General features: G+C 41.5%; 1 protein-coding gene across 1 annotated transcript in view; it reads left to right on the plus strand.

Moving 5' to 3' along the window:
- The window catches only part of LOC134658512 (tyrosine-protein phosphatase 69D), a 49,873-nt gene that overhangs the window by 24,804 nt on the left and 5,718 nt on the right, over nt 1-19,351 (plus strand). Inside the window, exons 13-24 of the mRNA XM_063514198.1 lie at nt 289-392; nt 1,368-1,498; nt 2,335-2,479; nt 6,156-6,341; nt 10,418-10,543; nt 11,909-11,994; nt 13,161-13,264; nt 13,794-13,939; nt 15,019-15,210; nt 15,987-16,136; nt 16,715-16,892; nt 18,535-18,650. Of these exons, the coding sequence (XP_063370268.1) occupies nt 289-392; nt 1,368-1,498; nt 2,335-2,479; nt 6,156-6,341; nt 10,418-10,543; nt 11,909-11,994; nt 13,161-13,264; nt 13,794-13,939; nt 15,019-15,210; nt 15,987-16,136; nt 16,715-16,892; nt 18,535-18,650 (1,664 nt within the window). The remainder of the gene's footprint in view (nt 1-288; nt 393-1,367; nt 1,499-2,334; nt 2,480-6,155; nt 6,342-10,417; nt 10,544-11,908; nt 11,995-13,160; nt 13,265-13,793; nt 13,940-15,018; nt 15,211-15,986; nt 16,137-16,714; nt 16,893-18,534; nt 18,651-19,351) is intronic.

Here is a 19,351-nt window from a genome sequence, read left to right on the forward strand (position 1 = left end):
TCCGTCTGTCACCAGGCTGTATCTCACGAACCGTGATAGCTAGACAGTTGAAATTTTCACAGATGATGTATTTCTGTTGCCGCTATAACAACAAATACTAAAAACAGAATAAAATAAAGATTTAAGTGGGGCTCCCATACAACAAACGTGATTTTTGACCGAAGTTAACCAACGTCGGGCGAGGTCAGTACTTGGATGGGTGACCGTTTTTTTGCTTGTTTTTTGTTGATGGTGCGGAACCCTCCGTGCGCGAGTCCGACTCCCACTTGGCCGGTTTTTTTTTTGCAGCGGGCACGGACGATCCCTCCCTATACAGCAGCTACACTAATGCACTCAACACGGCCATACCGCCGCAGATCATTGCCGCCAACAACATGGAAACTGCACTACAGGTAACACTATTTAATTTAATATGGACTTTATTTTGTTTGAGTTAAGGTAAAAAATCATATTTAATTTTTTTATATTTTCAACAAGCAGATACGCCTGCGAACGATGTTATTAAGAGTATTAAGCTTAGAAAAAGTTTAAAAGTGTAGAAATTACTGTCTTGGCTTGGGTGAGACTTGAACTCACGGCCTTTGGACTGTGAAGAGGCCGTGAGTTCAAGTCTCACCCAAGACAGTATTTTTTCAACTTTTAAATTTATTCTTAGCTTAAAAATCATATGTGATACTCATATCAACATTCTTAAAATCAGTCAGTCGTTCTAGTTTGCATTCCACCAGTTTCATTATATGTAGTTCAAAATTCGATTTCAATTGGTTCTTTTAAAAGGAACTCAGGACTTGGGAGGCTAAAAGTGAGATATGTCCTCCTAATTGATGGTTAAAATGAGTTTCGTGTTTGGAAGAGATCGCTCCGCGATAAGGCCGCCTGTTGTTTACCTCTGTCTTCATGTATTATTTGTGTTTCCATGTTCAGTCGCCATCAGATATATCGGAGCGGCTAAGGCGTTCACAATATCTGAACACGCACTCTCAACGACCTGACACTAGGCGTGCTCAGATATTTGTGAGCGCCTTAGCCGCTCCGATATATCTGATGGCGACTGTACATGGAAACACAAATGATTTATTCTGAGGTATGCAATAAAGAGGATTTGTAATATTTGTATTGTATTTGTTATGTCACAGGGCGGACACGCCATACATCAAAAATGATTTGCGTTTATATGTGTGCGCGGCACGTCTGTACACGCGTCATTGAGTTTCTGACGGAATCCTGACATGCTCTCAGTAGAGCGACTTACGCACACATTCATGTCGCGGCCAGTCGCGGGCGAGGTAATCCGAGTCGGGGCGGGCCGGTGCGTGTCCGTTCTGTATGATAATACTATTACTTATTCTGTGGTTATGTGTTTACAGATATGCTGCGGTGTGGCCGCTCTACTCCTATTGGCTACAATCATCTTCTGCGTCGTTCACACGCGGCGCGTACGCAAGCAGCCGCTGCGTCACGCACATGTCGAGCTCAACCCCATACAGGCCGCGCTGAGGTAATAATCTAATAATTAACACGGCATATGAGTAGAAAAGCGAGCGTGTATGAGAACTGTTATGAAAGTAACGGAAGCGAAAGAGGTATGTCAGGGTCGTAGCAAGTGGAAATCTGTGGTCTCTGCCTACCCCTCCGGGAAATAGGCGTATATGTATGTATGAGTAGAAAATATGTGTACCACCTAGTGAGCTATCTGAGAAAATTTTATAAAGAGAAAAGTACTTTCATAATACAGATATTGGCATCATCGCGGTCAAAAGGCGTTTTATCGGTACAATTTAGACAATACTTATGATTTAAAAAAACTTAATTTGTCCCTGAAAATAAATGTCGTCAGGAACACTTGAAATCCTTCGGGATACCCGTAGCGACCTTGTACCTTCACCAGTAACTGGCCACTGTTAGTAATTGGCCACCAAATGAATTCTATTCACCTATAAATAGAATTCATTTTAGGATAAGGTTTCAATAACTGGCCAGCCTTCAATAAGTAGCCGCCTTATACTAAAATGAATTCTATTTATAGGAGAATAGAATTCATTTTTAGTCTCGGGCAGCCAGTTACTGGCGAATTACCCTATATCAGCGGTCGGCAACCTGCGGCCCGTGAACCTGTCACTTGCGGCCCGCGAGCCTCCCTGGCTATTTTGTATGTCAAACGACAATGTCTGATAAAGTCATAAATATTAACAAAGTGCGGCCCGCGTCAACTTCGTTAACTACTATGTGGCCCTTGACTGCTAAAAGGTTGCCGACCGCTGCCCTATATCAATCTGTAATCCCAGCACCGCCACCATGTCTCTGTAGCCTTGGTAACGAAGGTCCCGTCCACAGATACGTGGTGGGGCATATAGGCGGGCGCACGCCGCTGGTGTCTGCGCCGCCGCCCGACATGCCGCCCATCGCGCTCGAGGACCTCGCCGCCGCATACGCCGAGCGGCAGGCCGACTCCGACTACGGCTTTCAGAAGGAATTCGAGGTATAGTTTGTAGCTTTCTAATAGACCCCGAAGGCTAATCCTATTGTCTATTGTTAAGAAAAACCGCTCGTGCTACGAGGGGCGTTCAAAATATTCTCGGTATTGATATCTTACGACCTCTTCTAAAATTTCTTTCGTTACTGGCCGCTAAGGTTTATTCATTGACATTAAAAAAAAGTATAATTCGAACGGAGATAGTCTTTTGTTTTTCTGCAATTGCTGAACAAACATGAACATCCTGTGCGAATTGACAATGTTAACTAAATTAGAACATCGATGCGTGATAAAATTCTTGACAAAACAGGGTAAAAATCAAAAAACCATAAAAGAGGAAATGGATTGTGTTTACCGTGAGTCTGCTCCTTCTTTATCTACCATTCAAAAGTGGTCAAGCGAGTTTAAACGCGGAAGGGAGAGTATTGAAGATGACCCTAGACCTGGCCGGCCTGTAGTAGCTACTTCACAAGAAAATATTGATAAAGTGGAAAAACTTATATTGGAAGATGGTCGAGTGAAGGTAAAATCTATAGCACAAGTAACCAATCTCTCTATTGGTACCGTACATGATATTATACATGACCATCTTAATATGTCAAAAGTAAGTGCAAGATGGGTTCCGCGAATGCTGACTCGGCTTCAAAAAGACATGCGTGTAGCTTGTTGTTCCGATTTTATTGACCTGTGCGGTGAAAATCCTGATGAGGTGCTGCAAAGAATAGTTACTGGAGATGAAACCTGGGTTCATCATTATGACCCAGAGAGTAAACAAGAGTCCATGCAGTGGCACATTAAGGGTTCAGCTCATCCCAAGAAGTTCAAGGTCATCCCTTCAGCTGGCAAGGTCATGGCCACGATATTTTGGGATTGTGAAGGAGTATTACTAATCGATTATAAAGAAAAAGGTGTAAATATCACAGGACAGTACTACGCTAACATTCTACGTCAATTAAAGGATGTAATTAAAGAAAAGAGGCGAGGAAAGTTAACCAAAGGTATTCTGCTTCTGCATGACAACGCCCCCGTCCATACTGCTCATATTGCCAAGGCAGCTATTGTTGAATGTGGGTTTAAAACTGTTACTCACCCACCGTATAGTCCGGACTTAGCCCCCAGCGACTTCTTTTTGCTCCCCAATCTTAAAAAGGATCTGCGTGGAAATAAATTTTCTGACGATGAAGCATTGAAGGCGGCAGTGGAGGAGCATTTTTACACGAAAGATAAAAAATATTTTTACGAGGGATTAAAAAAAATAATTGATCGATCTTTTAAGTGTATGAACATAGGGGGGGAGTATATTGAAAAATAAAAATATCAAACTTTTCGTACTTGTTTGTTTTCATTGTCATACCGAGAATATTTTGAACACCCCTCGTACAACCACCTGCATAAAAAATCGGTACTTCGGTTACTGAGTGCCGGCGAGTCGAACGCTAAGAACCAGTCTAAAATGTGTCATCGAGATGCGTAACAAAGGCGCGTTACCGGAGAGCGCACCTACACTGGTTTTTTGAGCGTTGGACTAGCCCGCGCTCAGGTGCCAAATAGAATAATTAGGACCCTTTTTTGCAGGTAAGTAGCACGTGCGGTTTTACTGAACAATAGATAATAGGATAAGCCTTCGGGGTCTACTAGAAAGCTACAAACTATACAGTCACCACACGGGATCGTTAGATAGATAGTCCATTTATTTGTTTGCCACAATACACACAAGATATTCAAAGTTACAACAATGACAGTATACAAAAAACAATCCACAAAATCAAACAAAAGAAAAATGGAAAATTACAAAGACAGATAATATATATAAGATAAGATAAAGATAAAGATAAAAGATAAAGATAAAAAATAGTTTATTCAAGTAGGCATAATTACAATGCGCTTATGAACGTCAAATAAAGCTAGGTAGACCGGCTCCAACCCTACACCTCTGCCCCGAGAAGATTTAAATCCCCCCTCAATTGGAGGAGGGTATCCCATTATGGGACCGGCAACAAACTCGGCGGGACACATCTTTTCAAAAATAATTACTTACATCTTATAATTAACATGCATTACGAGAAAATAAGGAAAAAAAATAATATATACTTGGTCAACCAAATCTTGACAGTAAAAAAAGGCGCGAAATTCAAATTTTCTATGGGACGATATCCCTTCGCGCCTACATTTTTCAAATTTGCCGCTTTTTTCTACTGTCAAGATCTGGTTGACCAAGTATAGTCACACAGATTTACACAAAAAAGAAAAAGAAAGAAAACATTACGTTACGCCATTTAGGGTCCTAGCTAAATAGGGATGTTGACACATGTTGAATTTTATAACAAAATCTAGTAAAATAGATAGCAAACGAGCAATTTATCACAATAATGTGGATATTAAAATAAAATATTGTGAAATTACAAAAATACAGGACCTGAAAGTTTCAAAATTTAAGTTTTTTTTTTAACTTCCGAAAACGATAAAAGTAAGGGTACCATTCGATTCCTTACATTTCACCAAAAAAAATATTGTATAGCAACTATATACTTAAACGCAATATTTCACCGACAAAAACGCAATTTTCTTGTTTTGTCCATACTACAACGTGGGCGATGACGTCACGGCCTCTGGCCGTTTTGTATGGGGCGTTTCGCGAGTGAAGTGCGACTGTCGGACTTTGACTACAATTTCTGACTTTTGTGTTACTTTAATGCAATGGGTCCGATATAGACATTTGATCCTAAAAACAAACCCGATCGATTGATACCATAAAAAAATTAGTCATGTAGCCTATTGGTTGTGTCATACTTACGCTATGGTGTGTCCAATTTAAGTAGATCCCTAAATAGCGTAGCAATTGCGGAGCGTGATGGTACAATCACCTGCAATAATATGTTACACTACGAAGGCCGCAAAAATATCTGACACGATCCTATTTGTAGAGTCATAAGAGCGTGTCACATATTTTTGCGGCCTTCAAAGAGTAACATATTATTAAGCAGGTGACTGTACGATATCTTACCAACTTCTAGCTGAAGATAAATAGAACATACAGTTTCAAAAATTACTCACATCTTTGTATACGGAACGAAATATTCCAATTTAAAAATGGATACTTCCTTTATGTCTTGTGATAATCCGATATCCAAAAACATTCGAGGTTTTCAAACTTTTGGCAATTTGCTAATCAGTACTCCAAGTGACAAAAAAATGCCATTGAAATCAACCTCGGGACGGAGCCTTTTCATTACAAACCCTTGTTTGTGTTCAGACACTTAAAGTCTATTTTTTTATTCGGTAGACTGAAATGACAGTTAATAGTATGAACATGAAATGAAAATTATTTCTATTCTATTCTTCTATTCTAAATGTCATTCCATACTATTAACTGTCATTTCAGTCTACCGAATAAAAAAATAGACTTTAATAATATAAAAAAGATATTCGGCTTGAATTCTATGATATAGTTTTCGTTTAACCACATCCTATTTTATACATCCGTATATAAAAAAAACTAGCGACCCGCCCCGGGTCCGGGGCCGCACGGGTTAACAAATTATACATAAACCTTCCTCTTGAATCACTCTATCTATTAAAAACCCCCGCATCAAAATCCGTTGCGTAGTTTTAAAGATCTAAGCATACATACAGACAGACAACGGGAAGCGACTTTGTTTTATACTTATATTTTTCGTTTCAGCTGCTACAGATGCTCCCCGAATGCTACCCGGACCGCACCACACACGCCTCCGAAGCGCGCGAGAACCAACCCAAGAACCGCTACCCCGACATCAAAGCGTACGACCAGACGAGAGTCAAGCTCTCACAGATAGATGGCATCACTGGCTCGGACTATATTAACGCGAACTATGTCATGGGATACAAGGTTAGTGCCTGAACCGCTACCCCGACATCAAGGCGACAACCAGACGAGAGTCAAGCTCTCACAGATAGATGGCATCACTTGCTCGGACTATATCAACGCGAACTATGTCATGGGACACAAGGTTAGTGCCTGAACCGCTACCCCGACATCAAGGCGACAACCAGACGAGAGTCAAGCTCTCACAGATAGATGGCATCACTTGCTCGGACTATATCAACGCGAACTATGTCATGGGACACAAGGTTAGTGCCTGAACCGCTACCCCGACATCAAGGCGACAACCAGACGAGAGTCAAGCTCTCGCAGATAGATGGCATCACTTGCTCGGACTATATCAACGCGAACTATGTCATGGGATACAAGGTTAGTGCCTGAACCGCTACCCCGACATCAAGGCGACAACCAGACGAGAGTCAAGCTCTCACAGATAGATGGCATCACTTGCTCGGACTATATCAACGCGAACTATGTCATGGGATACAAGGTTAGTGCCTGAACCGCTACCCCGACATCAAGGCGACAACCAGACGAGAGTCAAGCTCTCACAGATAGATGGCATCACTTGCTCGGACTATATCAACGCGAACTATGTCATGGGACACAAGGTTAGTGCCTGAACCGCTACCCCGACATCAAGGCGTACGACCAGACGAGAGTCAAGCTCTCACAGATAGATGGCATCACTGGCTCGGACTATATCAACGCGAACTATGTCATGGGATACAAGGTTAGAGATACTTTAAAATCGTGGATTAAAGAGAGACGCAAGAGAGTGTAACCATAGAAAAGAGTGAGATAAGGTCACTTGGTTTTTAGTTTATATTATTTAAAGACCCATATTTAATGGACTTAAGGCTTCGTCGCACAGGTGCGTTTTCCAGGCGGGGCGTGAGTGTTTTATATGTAAAAGCGGCGCTCCCCGCTCACGCCCCGCCCGGAAAACGCGCCTTTGTGACGAAGCCTTTAGGTTGGTATTCAGATTTAAGAATACCCAATGTTTGATGTCGATGACAAAAGCCTTGGAATAACGTAGTATTATTTAAAAAATTATTTTTTAGATATAATTTTTTATTTTAATTATTTAAAATGCACCAATAACATGCGATTTGCAAACTAAAGGTGGTGGTTGCAACGCTATAAGCGTGTGTTTACTGTTTATCGATTGATTTTGTTTTCCCCACATTAATTATTACATTTTATTATGTGTGTGAAGTCTTTCTGCACTAAACAATATCTACTCTGCTTCTTCCACTTTCTATTTATTTACAGTTAAAAGAGTGTGAGATGGAAAAGGTGGAATCCGAGGGGTATTGGGATAATGAACAGATTTCCGAAACCGGAGAGTATAATCATCGGGTAAAATACAATAGATATATGTTTCCTTGTATGTGACTAATATTGGCAGCTGACTGTACCTAATATATTTATGTTTGCCACCACTTAGAAGTGAATTTAAGACCCGTTTTTTCAATAAATTTTGTATTGAAGTGACGGTTGCTCGCAAAACGTATTAAAATTAGAGATCGCTAAGTTTATTTCTTTATGACTTATCAACAATTAGGCAAAATTATCATACCTACTAAATTTTTACAGTTACGAATTATATTGCAAGCTTTCCAATTTATTTCCTTTTTATATCGTTTTAACAACAAGATGTTACGCCATAAAATTAACGCAATAAAAACCTTATCGACAATCTTCTTATAGCAGCGTTTATTTAACCTTTTAACCGCCATAGACTGATATATAAGACATACAAAATTGGGCTCATTTCGCCGCGGTCAGATAATAAGACAAAACTTCGTGTCACTTCGTACCGCCGGCGACACGAGTACGCGCGATGACAAATTATATGGCGGTTAAAAGGTTAATTACTGCACCTGTGTCTTCCGTTTCTTAATTCAACATTGTACGATTCACATCATACGGTTGGAGTCAAAGGAATTGAAACCTTTTGTATAGTAGTTACAATCCATATTTAAATGGCAGCACCGCGCCATGCGTCTGCCGACGACAATTGGCTCTGCCGTTCAAATATGGATTTTAATTACTGTGTAGAAGGTTTAAATTAGTTAGAGTCTAATAAAATAGGTCCTGACTCCATTAGTTCGACGTGAATCGTACGTAACTGTGTGTTTTGTTATATCTAATGTGCATAGACTAGGAATCCTCTAGACGGAGTTTAGAGCAATTATTTCATGAAACCGATGTTGCCAAAAATACTGGGGTGCGGGGGACGAGGTGAGCGAGTCCCGTGCCGTGATTGGTCCGTTCAAAGACACGGACGTCACACAAAGACACTTTGACTCGAAGATGGAGTAAAACTACCGTATATTTGTGGCAGAGGGGGTAGCGTTACTATGCTCAGTCTAGAGGATGTCTTGTCTGTGTCTAATGTGCCTGTCTGTCCCTCTGCTTACTAAGGATCCATCGGAGCCTAGCCAGGTACTACTGATTGCGTTGCTTGTTTCTTTTGCTGTTTTCTTTTTTCTCGCTCTATCAAATGTGTATAACGCCTCTTTCACTTGTTCTTATTTGTATTGTGGTGCAACAAAGCGAAAGTATTATTATTTTACATATAAATGTTGCCTGTAAAAAATGTTTTTTTTAGGGTTCCGTACCCAAAGGGTAAAAACGGGACCCTATTACTAAGACTCCACTGTCCGTCCGTCTGGCTGTATCTCCTGAACCCTGATAGTTATCAACTGTCTAGGTTGATATTTTCACAGATGATGTATGTACATATTTCTGTTGCCGCCATAACAAAAAAATAGTAATAACAGAATAATAAATATTTAAGTATATTTAAGGGCTCCCATACAACAAACGTGATTTTTTTTGCCATTTTTTGCGTAATGGTACGGAACCCTTCGTGCGCGAGTCCGACTCGCACTTGGCCGTTTTTTAATGAGTGCGCTTTAACGCGTTCACTGTCCCCATATAAAAATGATATGACGCAGTCACACGTCCAAGTATGCTTCCACTTTGAAGTTGTGAACCCATAGTGGAAGCACGGACACCTGAAAAAAGCGGCCAAGTGCGAGTCGGACTCGCCCATGAAGGGTTCCGTATTTAGGCGATTTATGACGTATAAAAAAAACTACTTACTAGATCTCGTTCAAACCAATTTTCGGTGGAAGTTTACATGGTAATGTACATCATATATTTTTTTTAGTTTTATCATTCTCTTATTTTAGAAGTTACAGGGGGGGGGGACACACATTTTACCACTTTGGAAGTGTCTCTCGCGCAAACTATTCAGTTTAGAAAAAAATGATATTAGAAACCTCAATATCATTTTTGAAGACCTATCCATAGATACCCCACACGTATGGGTTAGATGAAAAATTTTTGAGTTTCAGTTCGAAGTATGGGGAACCCCAAAAATTTATTGTTTTTTTTTTCTATTTTTGTGTGAAAATCTTAATGCAGTTCACAGAATACATCTACTTACCAAGTTTCAACAGTATAGTTCTTATAGTTTCGGAGAAAAGTGGCTGTGACATACGGACGGACAGACAGACGGACAGACAGACAGACAGACAGACAGACATGACGAATCTATAAGGGTTCCGTTTTTTGCCATTTGGCTACGGAACCCTAAAAAGCTTCATGCCCCACATTGGGGGCACCCGGACAGAGGACGTGTCAAAATACTTCTCCATTTATGTTATAAACCCCCTCGTTTTAATGCCTTTATATTCTGCCGTGTTAACAAGATATGCAGTAATCGCAGTTTCGTTGAAAAGTCATGCAATCGTTTATCTTGTTCTCTTTGAATAAGTTCATTATTTAAACGATGTTTTTCATGCAAGTACTGGGCCCCGTTTATCAAAAGCTTGTAACTTGTAATACAAGCGGAAGTCACTTTTTGACAGCTTTGGTTAGAAACGGACTTCCACTTGTATTACAAGTTACAAACTTTTGATAAACGGGCCACTGCACGTACGATACGCAGGGCAGTATTGTACTAATTTCTGATATTTTGACTAACTTTAAGAATTGCTTCGTGAATAATTATATAACAGGTATCCTTATTATAGACCCTATTCTATAAACTATGTTTTCCTCCCCAGGAGCACAAGCAGTTCATTTGCGCCCAAGGCCCAACAGACACGACCGTCAACGACTTCTGGCGCATGATCTGGGAACACGGGCTGGAGCTGATCGTGATGCTGACCAACTTGGAGGAGTACAGCAAGGTAGTCACGATATCTTTAGATAAGATAAGCTAAAAGATAGTTTATTTAAGTAGGCATAATTACTATGCGCTTATGAACGTCAAATTAAGCTACACCGGCTCCCACCCTACACCTCATCATCTTTATCATGTCATCATCTTCCTCGTGTTGTCTCGGTATTTTGCCACGGCTCATTGGAGCCTGGGGTCCACTTGGCAACTAATCCCAGGAATTGTAGTAAGCACTAGTTTTTACGAAAACGACTGCCATCTGACCTTCCAACCCAGAGGGTAAACTAGACCCTTATTGGGATTAGTCCGGTTTCCTCACGATGTTTTCCTTCACCGAAAAGCGACTGGTAAATATCAAATTATATTTCGTACATAGGTTCCGAAAAACTCATTGGTACGAGCCGGGGTTTGAACCCGCGACCTCCGGATTACAAGTCGCACGCTCTTACCGTTGGGCCACCAGGCTCTTTCGAAACCTTACTTACGAAACGAAATCTTTATCACGTATTTTAGGTAATAAAAATAATGTTACAAAACCCCCATAATTACTATACAGCTATAAAGTTTAACACAATTCAGTTTAAGAACCCGTTAACGAATTTAGAGCCAAAATGTAAAATTGATAGATTTAGCCGTTGAAATTGTACACTTTTTAATATGTCATCATTTTATCTTCTTCATCAACAGTTCCACTTAATAAAATGGTACATGCCGATTATACCCAAATTACCTACTAGGTTCAGGTGGGGTAAATATAAGACACTGGTAAAAATAAGACAAAGTTTTTATCACTTAAAAACTTATTCTATTTCATTTCTATTCCATTTAAAAAGAAGTCTACACACAAGGCTATTACCCCATTTATATTTACCCGACCTGAATGTGCCATTAATGTTTGAATATTTCCTTCGATTACTTCAAAATTCCATCAGCGCATGGCAACTATACACATTCAAACGCCATGTGGACCGCACTATTCCAAACTTGGAGGATACAACTAAACGGAGTAGCCATTAACAGGCTTTCCCCTCTGTCGAAAATAGGCGGCCAACGGTCATACACAATGTATGGACTGACGTTTATCTGACATGGCTATTTTTACGTTACGCATACATTTGACGTTCCCCTCCCCCGCAAAAATCGGCAGACTGTTTTGTACAGAAAATTACAGACATGGCGTCTCCGTTTGATTATATCCTCCAAGATTCCAAATAACGAAATGGAAAAAAATATTACGGTGGAAGGGCGTCAAACCCTTCATTTACAGTTGTATCCAGGGTGAAAGTGGTTGTCCTTATGGGCTGACACGTACCCCGACTGACCTTAATGACACAGTTCAAGTTGTTGTTATGTAAAGTTGTTACCGCACTCCCAGGTGAAATGCTCCAAGTACTGGCCGGATGAGGACCGTGGCTCGCGGGCCTTCGGCGCCATCACAGTGCATCACGTCTCTGAGAAACGGTGAGGACACACGCTATAGGCCCTGGTCTCCGGTGGGATCTGCTTGTGAACACAGTGTATAGCCATAGAGAAAAAAATACATAGAGTGCTCACTCCATACATCAGTTTTAGTACCAAAAAGACTATTAGCATCTAGCATCGAGTAGCGGAACTATCAGTACTACTACTTGACAATAGATGTAGCACCGACCGGAAAGTCTTATGCTGTTGAGATAAGACTTTCCGGTCGGTGCTACATCTATTGTCAAGTAGTAGTACTGATAGTTCCGCTACTCGATGCTAGATGTAGACACTGAAATTAATAGTCTGAACTGATGTATGGAGTGAGCACTCTTGTCTTACTATATCTCTATGGTATAGCCCACAGCACACAGTGTGCACAGGGGTCACCAAATGGCGGACCGCAGTCCGGATCCGGACCGCCAACCTACATTATTTTTTTACTTATTTAATAAACTCAAATAGAAACAGACCACGATGGTCATATTATTTTAAAAACCGGACCCTTGAAGTAACGAATTGTTGACCCCTGGGGCCCTTTTCTCAAAAGCTTGTAACTTGTAATACAAGCGGATGTCACTTTTTGACAGCTTTTGTTAGAAAGGGACTTCCACTTGTATTTACAAGTTACAAGCCTTTGAGAAACGGGCCCCTGGTATAGATTCATCATCTTCCTCGCGTTGTCCCGGCATTTTGCCACGGCTCATGGGAGCCTGGGGTCCGCTTGGCAACTAATCCCAGTAATTGGCGTGGGCACTAGTTTTTACGAAAGCGACTGCCAATGCCATCTGACCTTCCAACCCAGAGGGTAAACTAGGCTCGTATTGGGATTAGTCCGGTTTCCTCACGATGTTTTCCTTCACCGAAAAGCGACTGGTAAATATCAAATGATATTTCGTACATAAGTTCCGAAAACTCATTGGTACGAGCCGGGGTTCGAACCCGCGGCCTCCGGATTGCAAGTCGCACGCTCTTACCGCTAGGCCACCAGCGCTTCACGGCCCCTGGTATAGATTAATTAAAAAAACCGTGAAATTAGTTTTTTTTAAACATCCTGATATGTGCAAAAAATGTATTAAGATTGGTGTTGGAACGTTGGAATGTTTGTAAAATTTTATTATTTCTTTTCGAGAGGTATAATAAAGTGATAAACCTATTTGTTGCAGATACTCTGATTACATAGTGAGAGAGTTGAAAATCGTAAAGCAGGCCACCAACTCTGAGGGCCAGCCGATAGTTGAAAACAACGGCGTTGCCAAGAGGAACGGAGGTAATTTTCCTCTTTTTTTTATACCTTGTACAGTACACTATAGATTGTAAGTCGTGTAAAATATTGCGTAAATAATGGTGATTTTATAATAACTGGATTTTTATACGCCAGAGATTGACAGCCTGGTAGGGCTAAGATGGCCGGCTCTTTATCATTTGTCACCATGGCTGTCACGTTCTAACAAATATGTAAGTGCGAAAGTGACACATGGCATGACAGGTGATAAAAATGCGACCATGAAAGCTGGTCTGTTTACTGCGTAATATAGGGTGGTAAAGTAAGCAAAATGTGATGTGTGAATATAGTTACGCGACTGGTTCTTACGCGACATACGCTAAAAAATTACATTTTTGCGCCCATAAATACGCGAAATAACTACACACGTAGTACACGTAGTATGTACACACATACGCTATCGTAGATAACAATGTTTGCTTTCAAAATGTACATTTTCTTCAGCATCCGCAGTCCATACTCAAGTTTATCAAGGTAAGGAAACTTGTAATAAAAAATATATAAATGTGTTCAGATTGCAAAGACCCAGAGAGCGGAAGCGCGCCCACGTCCCCACGGGAAGTAAAAGACAGCACCCGCGTCGTGCGGCAGTACCACTTCCTCATGTGGAAGGACTTCGCAGCGCCGGAGCATCCGCAGTCCATACTCAAATTTATCAAGGTAAGGAAACTATTAATAAAAAAAACAACGGGTTGCACTCAGGGAGTGCCGGCGGAAGTGAAAACTCAATGACTAGTGCAAAATGCACTATGTATAATTGAGGTTAACGCCATCTAGCGTTAGCGTTAATTACTTGAAACCCCTAAGCACAGCAACAGTGCTGTGCTTAATATAACTCGAGTACTAACAGTAGTACTCGAGTTATATTAATACCAGTTAGAGCGAAACTCACTAGATGGCATTTAAATCAATAAAGAAAAACTTAATGACATTGACAGTTTTTGTCCGTCTTACGGTCACGTGGCACCTGTTACGAGTTTAAAATTTTTTCCCCATCACAAAAAGTGCACAGCGCCGCTAAAGAAGTTTTCACTTCAAAAATTCGTAATTTAGATTGACTCCGGTAGTTTCGCAACATGTTTGATGGTTTTAGGAGTCGAAAGCTGCTCACCGCTGCCCGAGCAGTGGTTCACGTGGCACGATCAAGATGTATGTACATGTATTCATGTATAGACTTGAATGAACTTGTTGTAGACGACAGCCCCGCTCATTTCTTGCTGAGATAGCAGAATGCACATGCACAGCCTCTTCTCCAAGCAAATTGTCTTAGTTTTTTAGGGTTCCGTACCCAAAGGGTAAAAAACGGGACCCTATTACTAAGACTTCGCTGTCCGTCCGTCCATCCGTCCGCCCGTCTGTCACCAGGCTGTTTCTCATGAACCGCGATAGCTAGACAGTTGAAATTTTCACAGATGATGTATATCTGTTGCCGCTATAACAACAAATACTAAAAACAGAATAAAATAAAGATTTAAGTGGGGCTCCCATACAACAAACGTGATTTTCGACCGAAGTTAAGCAACGTCGGGCGGGGTCGGTACTTGGATGGGTGACCGTTTTTTTGCTTGTTTTGCTCTATTTTTTGATGATGGTGCGGAACCCTCCGTGCGCGAGTCCGACTCGCACTTGGCCGGTTTTATTTGCTCTATTGTTGATGGTGCGGAACCCTCCGTGCGCGAGTCCGACTCGCACTTGGCCGGTTTTTTTAATATAAGATTATTATTTATTTTCGGTTTTAGCGTATGAACGAAGCATGGTCGCACCTGATGGGCCGGCCAGTGGTGGTCCACTGCTCGGCCGGCGTGGGCCGCACGGGCACGCTGGTGGCGCTGGACTGCCTGCTGGAGCAGCTGCGCACCACGCGCCGCGCGGCCGTGTTCACCACCGTGGCCGAGCTGCGCCGCCAGAGGAACTTCCTGGTGCAGTCGCTGGTGAGTCTGATCAAATAACAAGATAGTGCTTATTGTATATATCTGGTTTCGAGCGGGTGATGGGAGTAGAAGTCAAACACCTTATGTGTGATAGTATAAGAACATTCTGAACGTTTATTCTCTAAATGCCTATTGTTTTATACACGTAGGTTGCGCTGACACAAGCAATATGCGTTTATGTCGCAGTAAACCAAAGCGTTACTGCTATACACTAAAAGTGGACATTCACCACATTACACCTCCCCCGAAAGTTCCTCTCACTGACGGCCGCTGGCGGCGCTGCTGTATCAACGCACACTAACAACTTACAAACTATTAGTAGACCTTATTTCGTTACAATAAGGTTAGCGAATGGTCAATTAATTCAATGGTCAATCAGTCAAGTGTGTCGACGATGTGATAATTACTGTCCAAACCATGCACTACTTAAACAAATTGGACTCGCAGTGCAGTGACGAGCGAAGCGAAGAGTTTTGTCTTTTATACCTTTTCTATTGTAGGTACAATATGTCATGCGTGCAATAAAAAAGTATAGCCTCGAGCGCCGGTATATTTTTTTCTACTTTATATAGATACTCGTATTTGTAAATTTTCGTTAATTATGCAATAGCAATGCTCAGCCGGGCTAGCACACGATTGGCGCGACAGTGCCAGTAGATAGACTACCCGTCCCTCTTTTATTAACACAATTAGAAGAAGATGGGTAGTCTATCTTGCCGCGAGATACTGTCGCGCCAAACATGTGCTAGGCCTATAGAATGGATGTATTTTTCTAGAAACAATACGTGTTCGTCTACCGGGCACTAGTCGAGTACGCTCATTACGGCGACACAGAGATCCCAGCGTCGCGACTCAAGTCCAGCATCGATCGCCTGAGGAACACGGCAGAGGGCGCTGACAAGTGCCTCATGGAGCACGAGTTTGAGGTATTGACATTCACATATATGTATGCTATGGCAGGAACCAATCGAATTTATTTACATGTGAGGTAAAGTAATCAAATGCAAATTTTGAGGTGTTTTCTTATGTTTGCTGGTAGAACTGACTTGTGAATGATTATTTTGAATGATAAATATTCAATTACATTCATTTGGATTTGATTTTGTTTGAATCTTACAGTTCATATTTTCTTCGGGTTGGTGTGGTGAAAAATTTTGTGTTTCACTCGGGGGCAAATTTTGTTTAACCCTCGTGCTTTGAAACCCTCGCAACGCTCAAGATTCCATTTTTCGAATGAAGTTAAATTTTGGACACTTTCGCTTGCTTGGGTATCAATATTAGCACGAGCGATTAAACAACAACTTTGCCCCCTTGTAAAAAACAAATAACTATTAAAGGACCCGATGTCTACCACAGCACACACACGCTCACATTATATGAGAGTCTTAAAACAAATTCAAATTTACAATTTGATAACTGATATAGATGGCGCTGTATGGATTCGTACTTTATACGGTATTCAAGTGTCAAAAGTTGACATTTGACAATCCTATTATTTTCACAGAAAATGATGAACCCGCCTGTAACAGAACCAGTAAAGTCCTGCTCAGCGGCCTCCGTGGAAGAGGCCCGGGTCAAGAATCGAAGCCCGGAATACCTGCCCTATGACCGCAACCGCGTGATATTGGCACCAGCCCCGCCTCTGCATTATTCCACATACATCAACGCGTCGTTCATTGAAGGTAAGTCAAGAAAAGGTTGACGATACAGGAGGATGTTCATACAGAGAAGCACAATTAGGCCAAAATAGGACGGCAAGTTGCTAAGGTTTTTCACTGTTAAGAAAAGGTTGACGACCTCCCCGATTGAGGACTTTTACAGTTAAGTCTTCCACTCATTGAGTGGTGGTTGGCGAGCAAAAGATTGCCGACCTCTGGAGCCAGAAATCGAAGCCTGGAATACCTACCGTATGATCGCAACCGCGTCATATTGGCACCAGCGCCGCCTCTGCATTATTCCACATACATCAACGCCTCGCATTCGTCACAATCGTTGGTGGCTTTCAATGTAGAATGCGTGACGAAAGCAGGACTAATTTAAGAACTTGACGAAAAACTAATGGGACGACCCAAGACGATACTTCATTGAAGGTAAGGTTTACTACAAAGAAAAAAGGTTGACGATCCCTTATGTTACATTAGTACTGTATTATGGTGAAGGTGTGCAACCCTGAAGGTGTTGTGGAAGCTTACAATCGGTACAGCAAAATTAGGTCCTCTGATAAGTGTATGGTTGATGAGCAGAAAGTTACAGACCGCTGGTGCGGAAAGCCGAAGCTGAACTCGACGTTATATCCAAGGCAATTGAGTGCATATTCAATTATTTTAGATTACGAGTATAAGTGTACAAACCAAACTGACTGGACACTCGAGAGAGGAGTGTGGCGTCATGGCGTCCATGTTAACACATTAATTGCCACCCAGCCAAACAAGACATCCGCGCCAGGCCGCAAAAATTTCGTCATATAAAGCTGTAGTACCACGATACCGACTATCGGGTCGTCCGGCCTGGGAACGAAATCATAAAATACCCGATAGTCTGGTTTTCGGCACTGAATGTGTTAAATGCAAGCGTAGGTGTCACACTATCGGGTCTCACTATAAAAAAGTTTAGGAAACTTGAAACCCGCCGCGCTGCACGCCTAGTCGAACGCTCCGCTACACGCTTGCTACTGAGGTCCATATATGAGGTCTAAGATCTTAGGTCATTTCTTTGATATGCTATCTTCCAATAGGCTAGATGACAAATTTTCATTTATGGTATCAATCAGATTTGTTTTTAGAATCAATTGTCTATATGGGACCCATTGCATTGAAGCAATACAAAAGTCAGAAATGATAGTCAAAGTCCGACAGTCGTACTTCACTCGTGAAACGCCCCGAACAAAACGATATGTGACCGTGACGTCAAGGTCACAGAGAGTCAATCTTGAAGTATGAACAAAACAAGAAAATTGCTATTTTGACGGTGAAATATTACGTTTATGTATATAGTTGCCATACAATCTTTTTTTGGATATAATGTGAGGAATCGAATGGTATCCTTAAGGCTTCGTCACACAGGCGCGGCGTGAGCGTTTTATATGTAAAAGCGGCGCGCCCCGCTCACGTCCCGCCCGGAAAACGCGCCTGTGTGACGAAGCCTTTACTTATTTCGTTTTTGGAAGTTAAAAACAAACTTTTGAAACATTCAGGTGCTGTATTTTTGTATTATTTCCATATATTCTTTTAATATCCACATGTGATAAACTGCTCATTTGCTATCAATTTTACTAGATTCTGTTATAAAATTGAACATGTGTCATCATCCCTATTTTGTTGACAGCATACGACAATTCGGAAGGGTTCATAATCACGCAAGACCCGCTACCAAACACCATCGTGGACTTCTGGCGGATGGTGGCCGAGCACAACGTATCCACCATCGTTATGCTAAGCGAAGTACGTATATTGTATTTATACACTTCTCTTTGAAGTGAAAACTTCTTTAGCGGCGCTGGGCGCTTTTTGAGGTGGGGAAAAAATGATAAACTCGAGAGCGTAAGGCGATCACGTGACCGTAAGCCCCGTAAGTGACTCATAATTTAAATGGCATTTAAATCAATAAAGAAAAACTCAATGTTATTTGACATTTAGGGTAGTTTTAATCCCAGAATTCACCCTTTAAGGGGGTGAAAAGGGGGGTGGAAGTTTGTATGGGGAATCGATAAAAAGACGCCGATTGGGTAAAAATAAGCTACCTACCTAAATTACTAACTCCACGCAGACGAAGTCGCGGGCAAAAGCTAGTAATCCTATAAATAAGCAGAATTTTGCTTGAAGAAATGTCACAATCTTCTGGGAAACCTGCATTTTTGAAGTGAAAACTTCTTTAGCGGCGCTGTGCACATTTTGAGGTGGGGAAAAAATGTTAAACTCGCGACAGGTCACGTGACCGTCTTACGGAAAACTGTTACAATGTCATTGAGTTTTTCTTTATTGATTGAAATACCATCTAGTGAGTTTCCCTCTAACTGGTAATAATATAACTCGAGTACTAACAGTGATGTGCTTAGGGGTTTCAAGTAATGCGACGAAATAACGCTAGATGGCGTTCACCTCAATTATACATAGTGCTGCAGACAGTGCAGACATTTTGCACT

This window comes from Cydia amplana, chromosome 22 (assembly GCF_948474715.1).
Source record: "Cydia amplana chromosome 22, ilCydAmpl1.1, whole genome shotgun sequence".
Lineage (NCBI taxonomy): Eukaryota > Metazoa > Arthropoda > Insecta > Lepidoptera > Tortricidae > Cydia > Cydia amplana.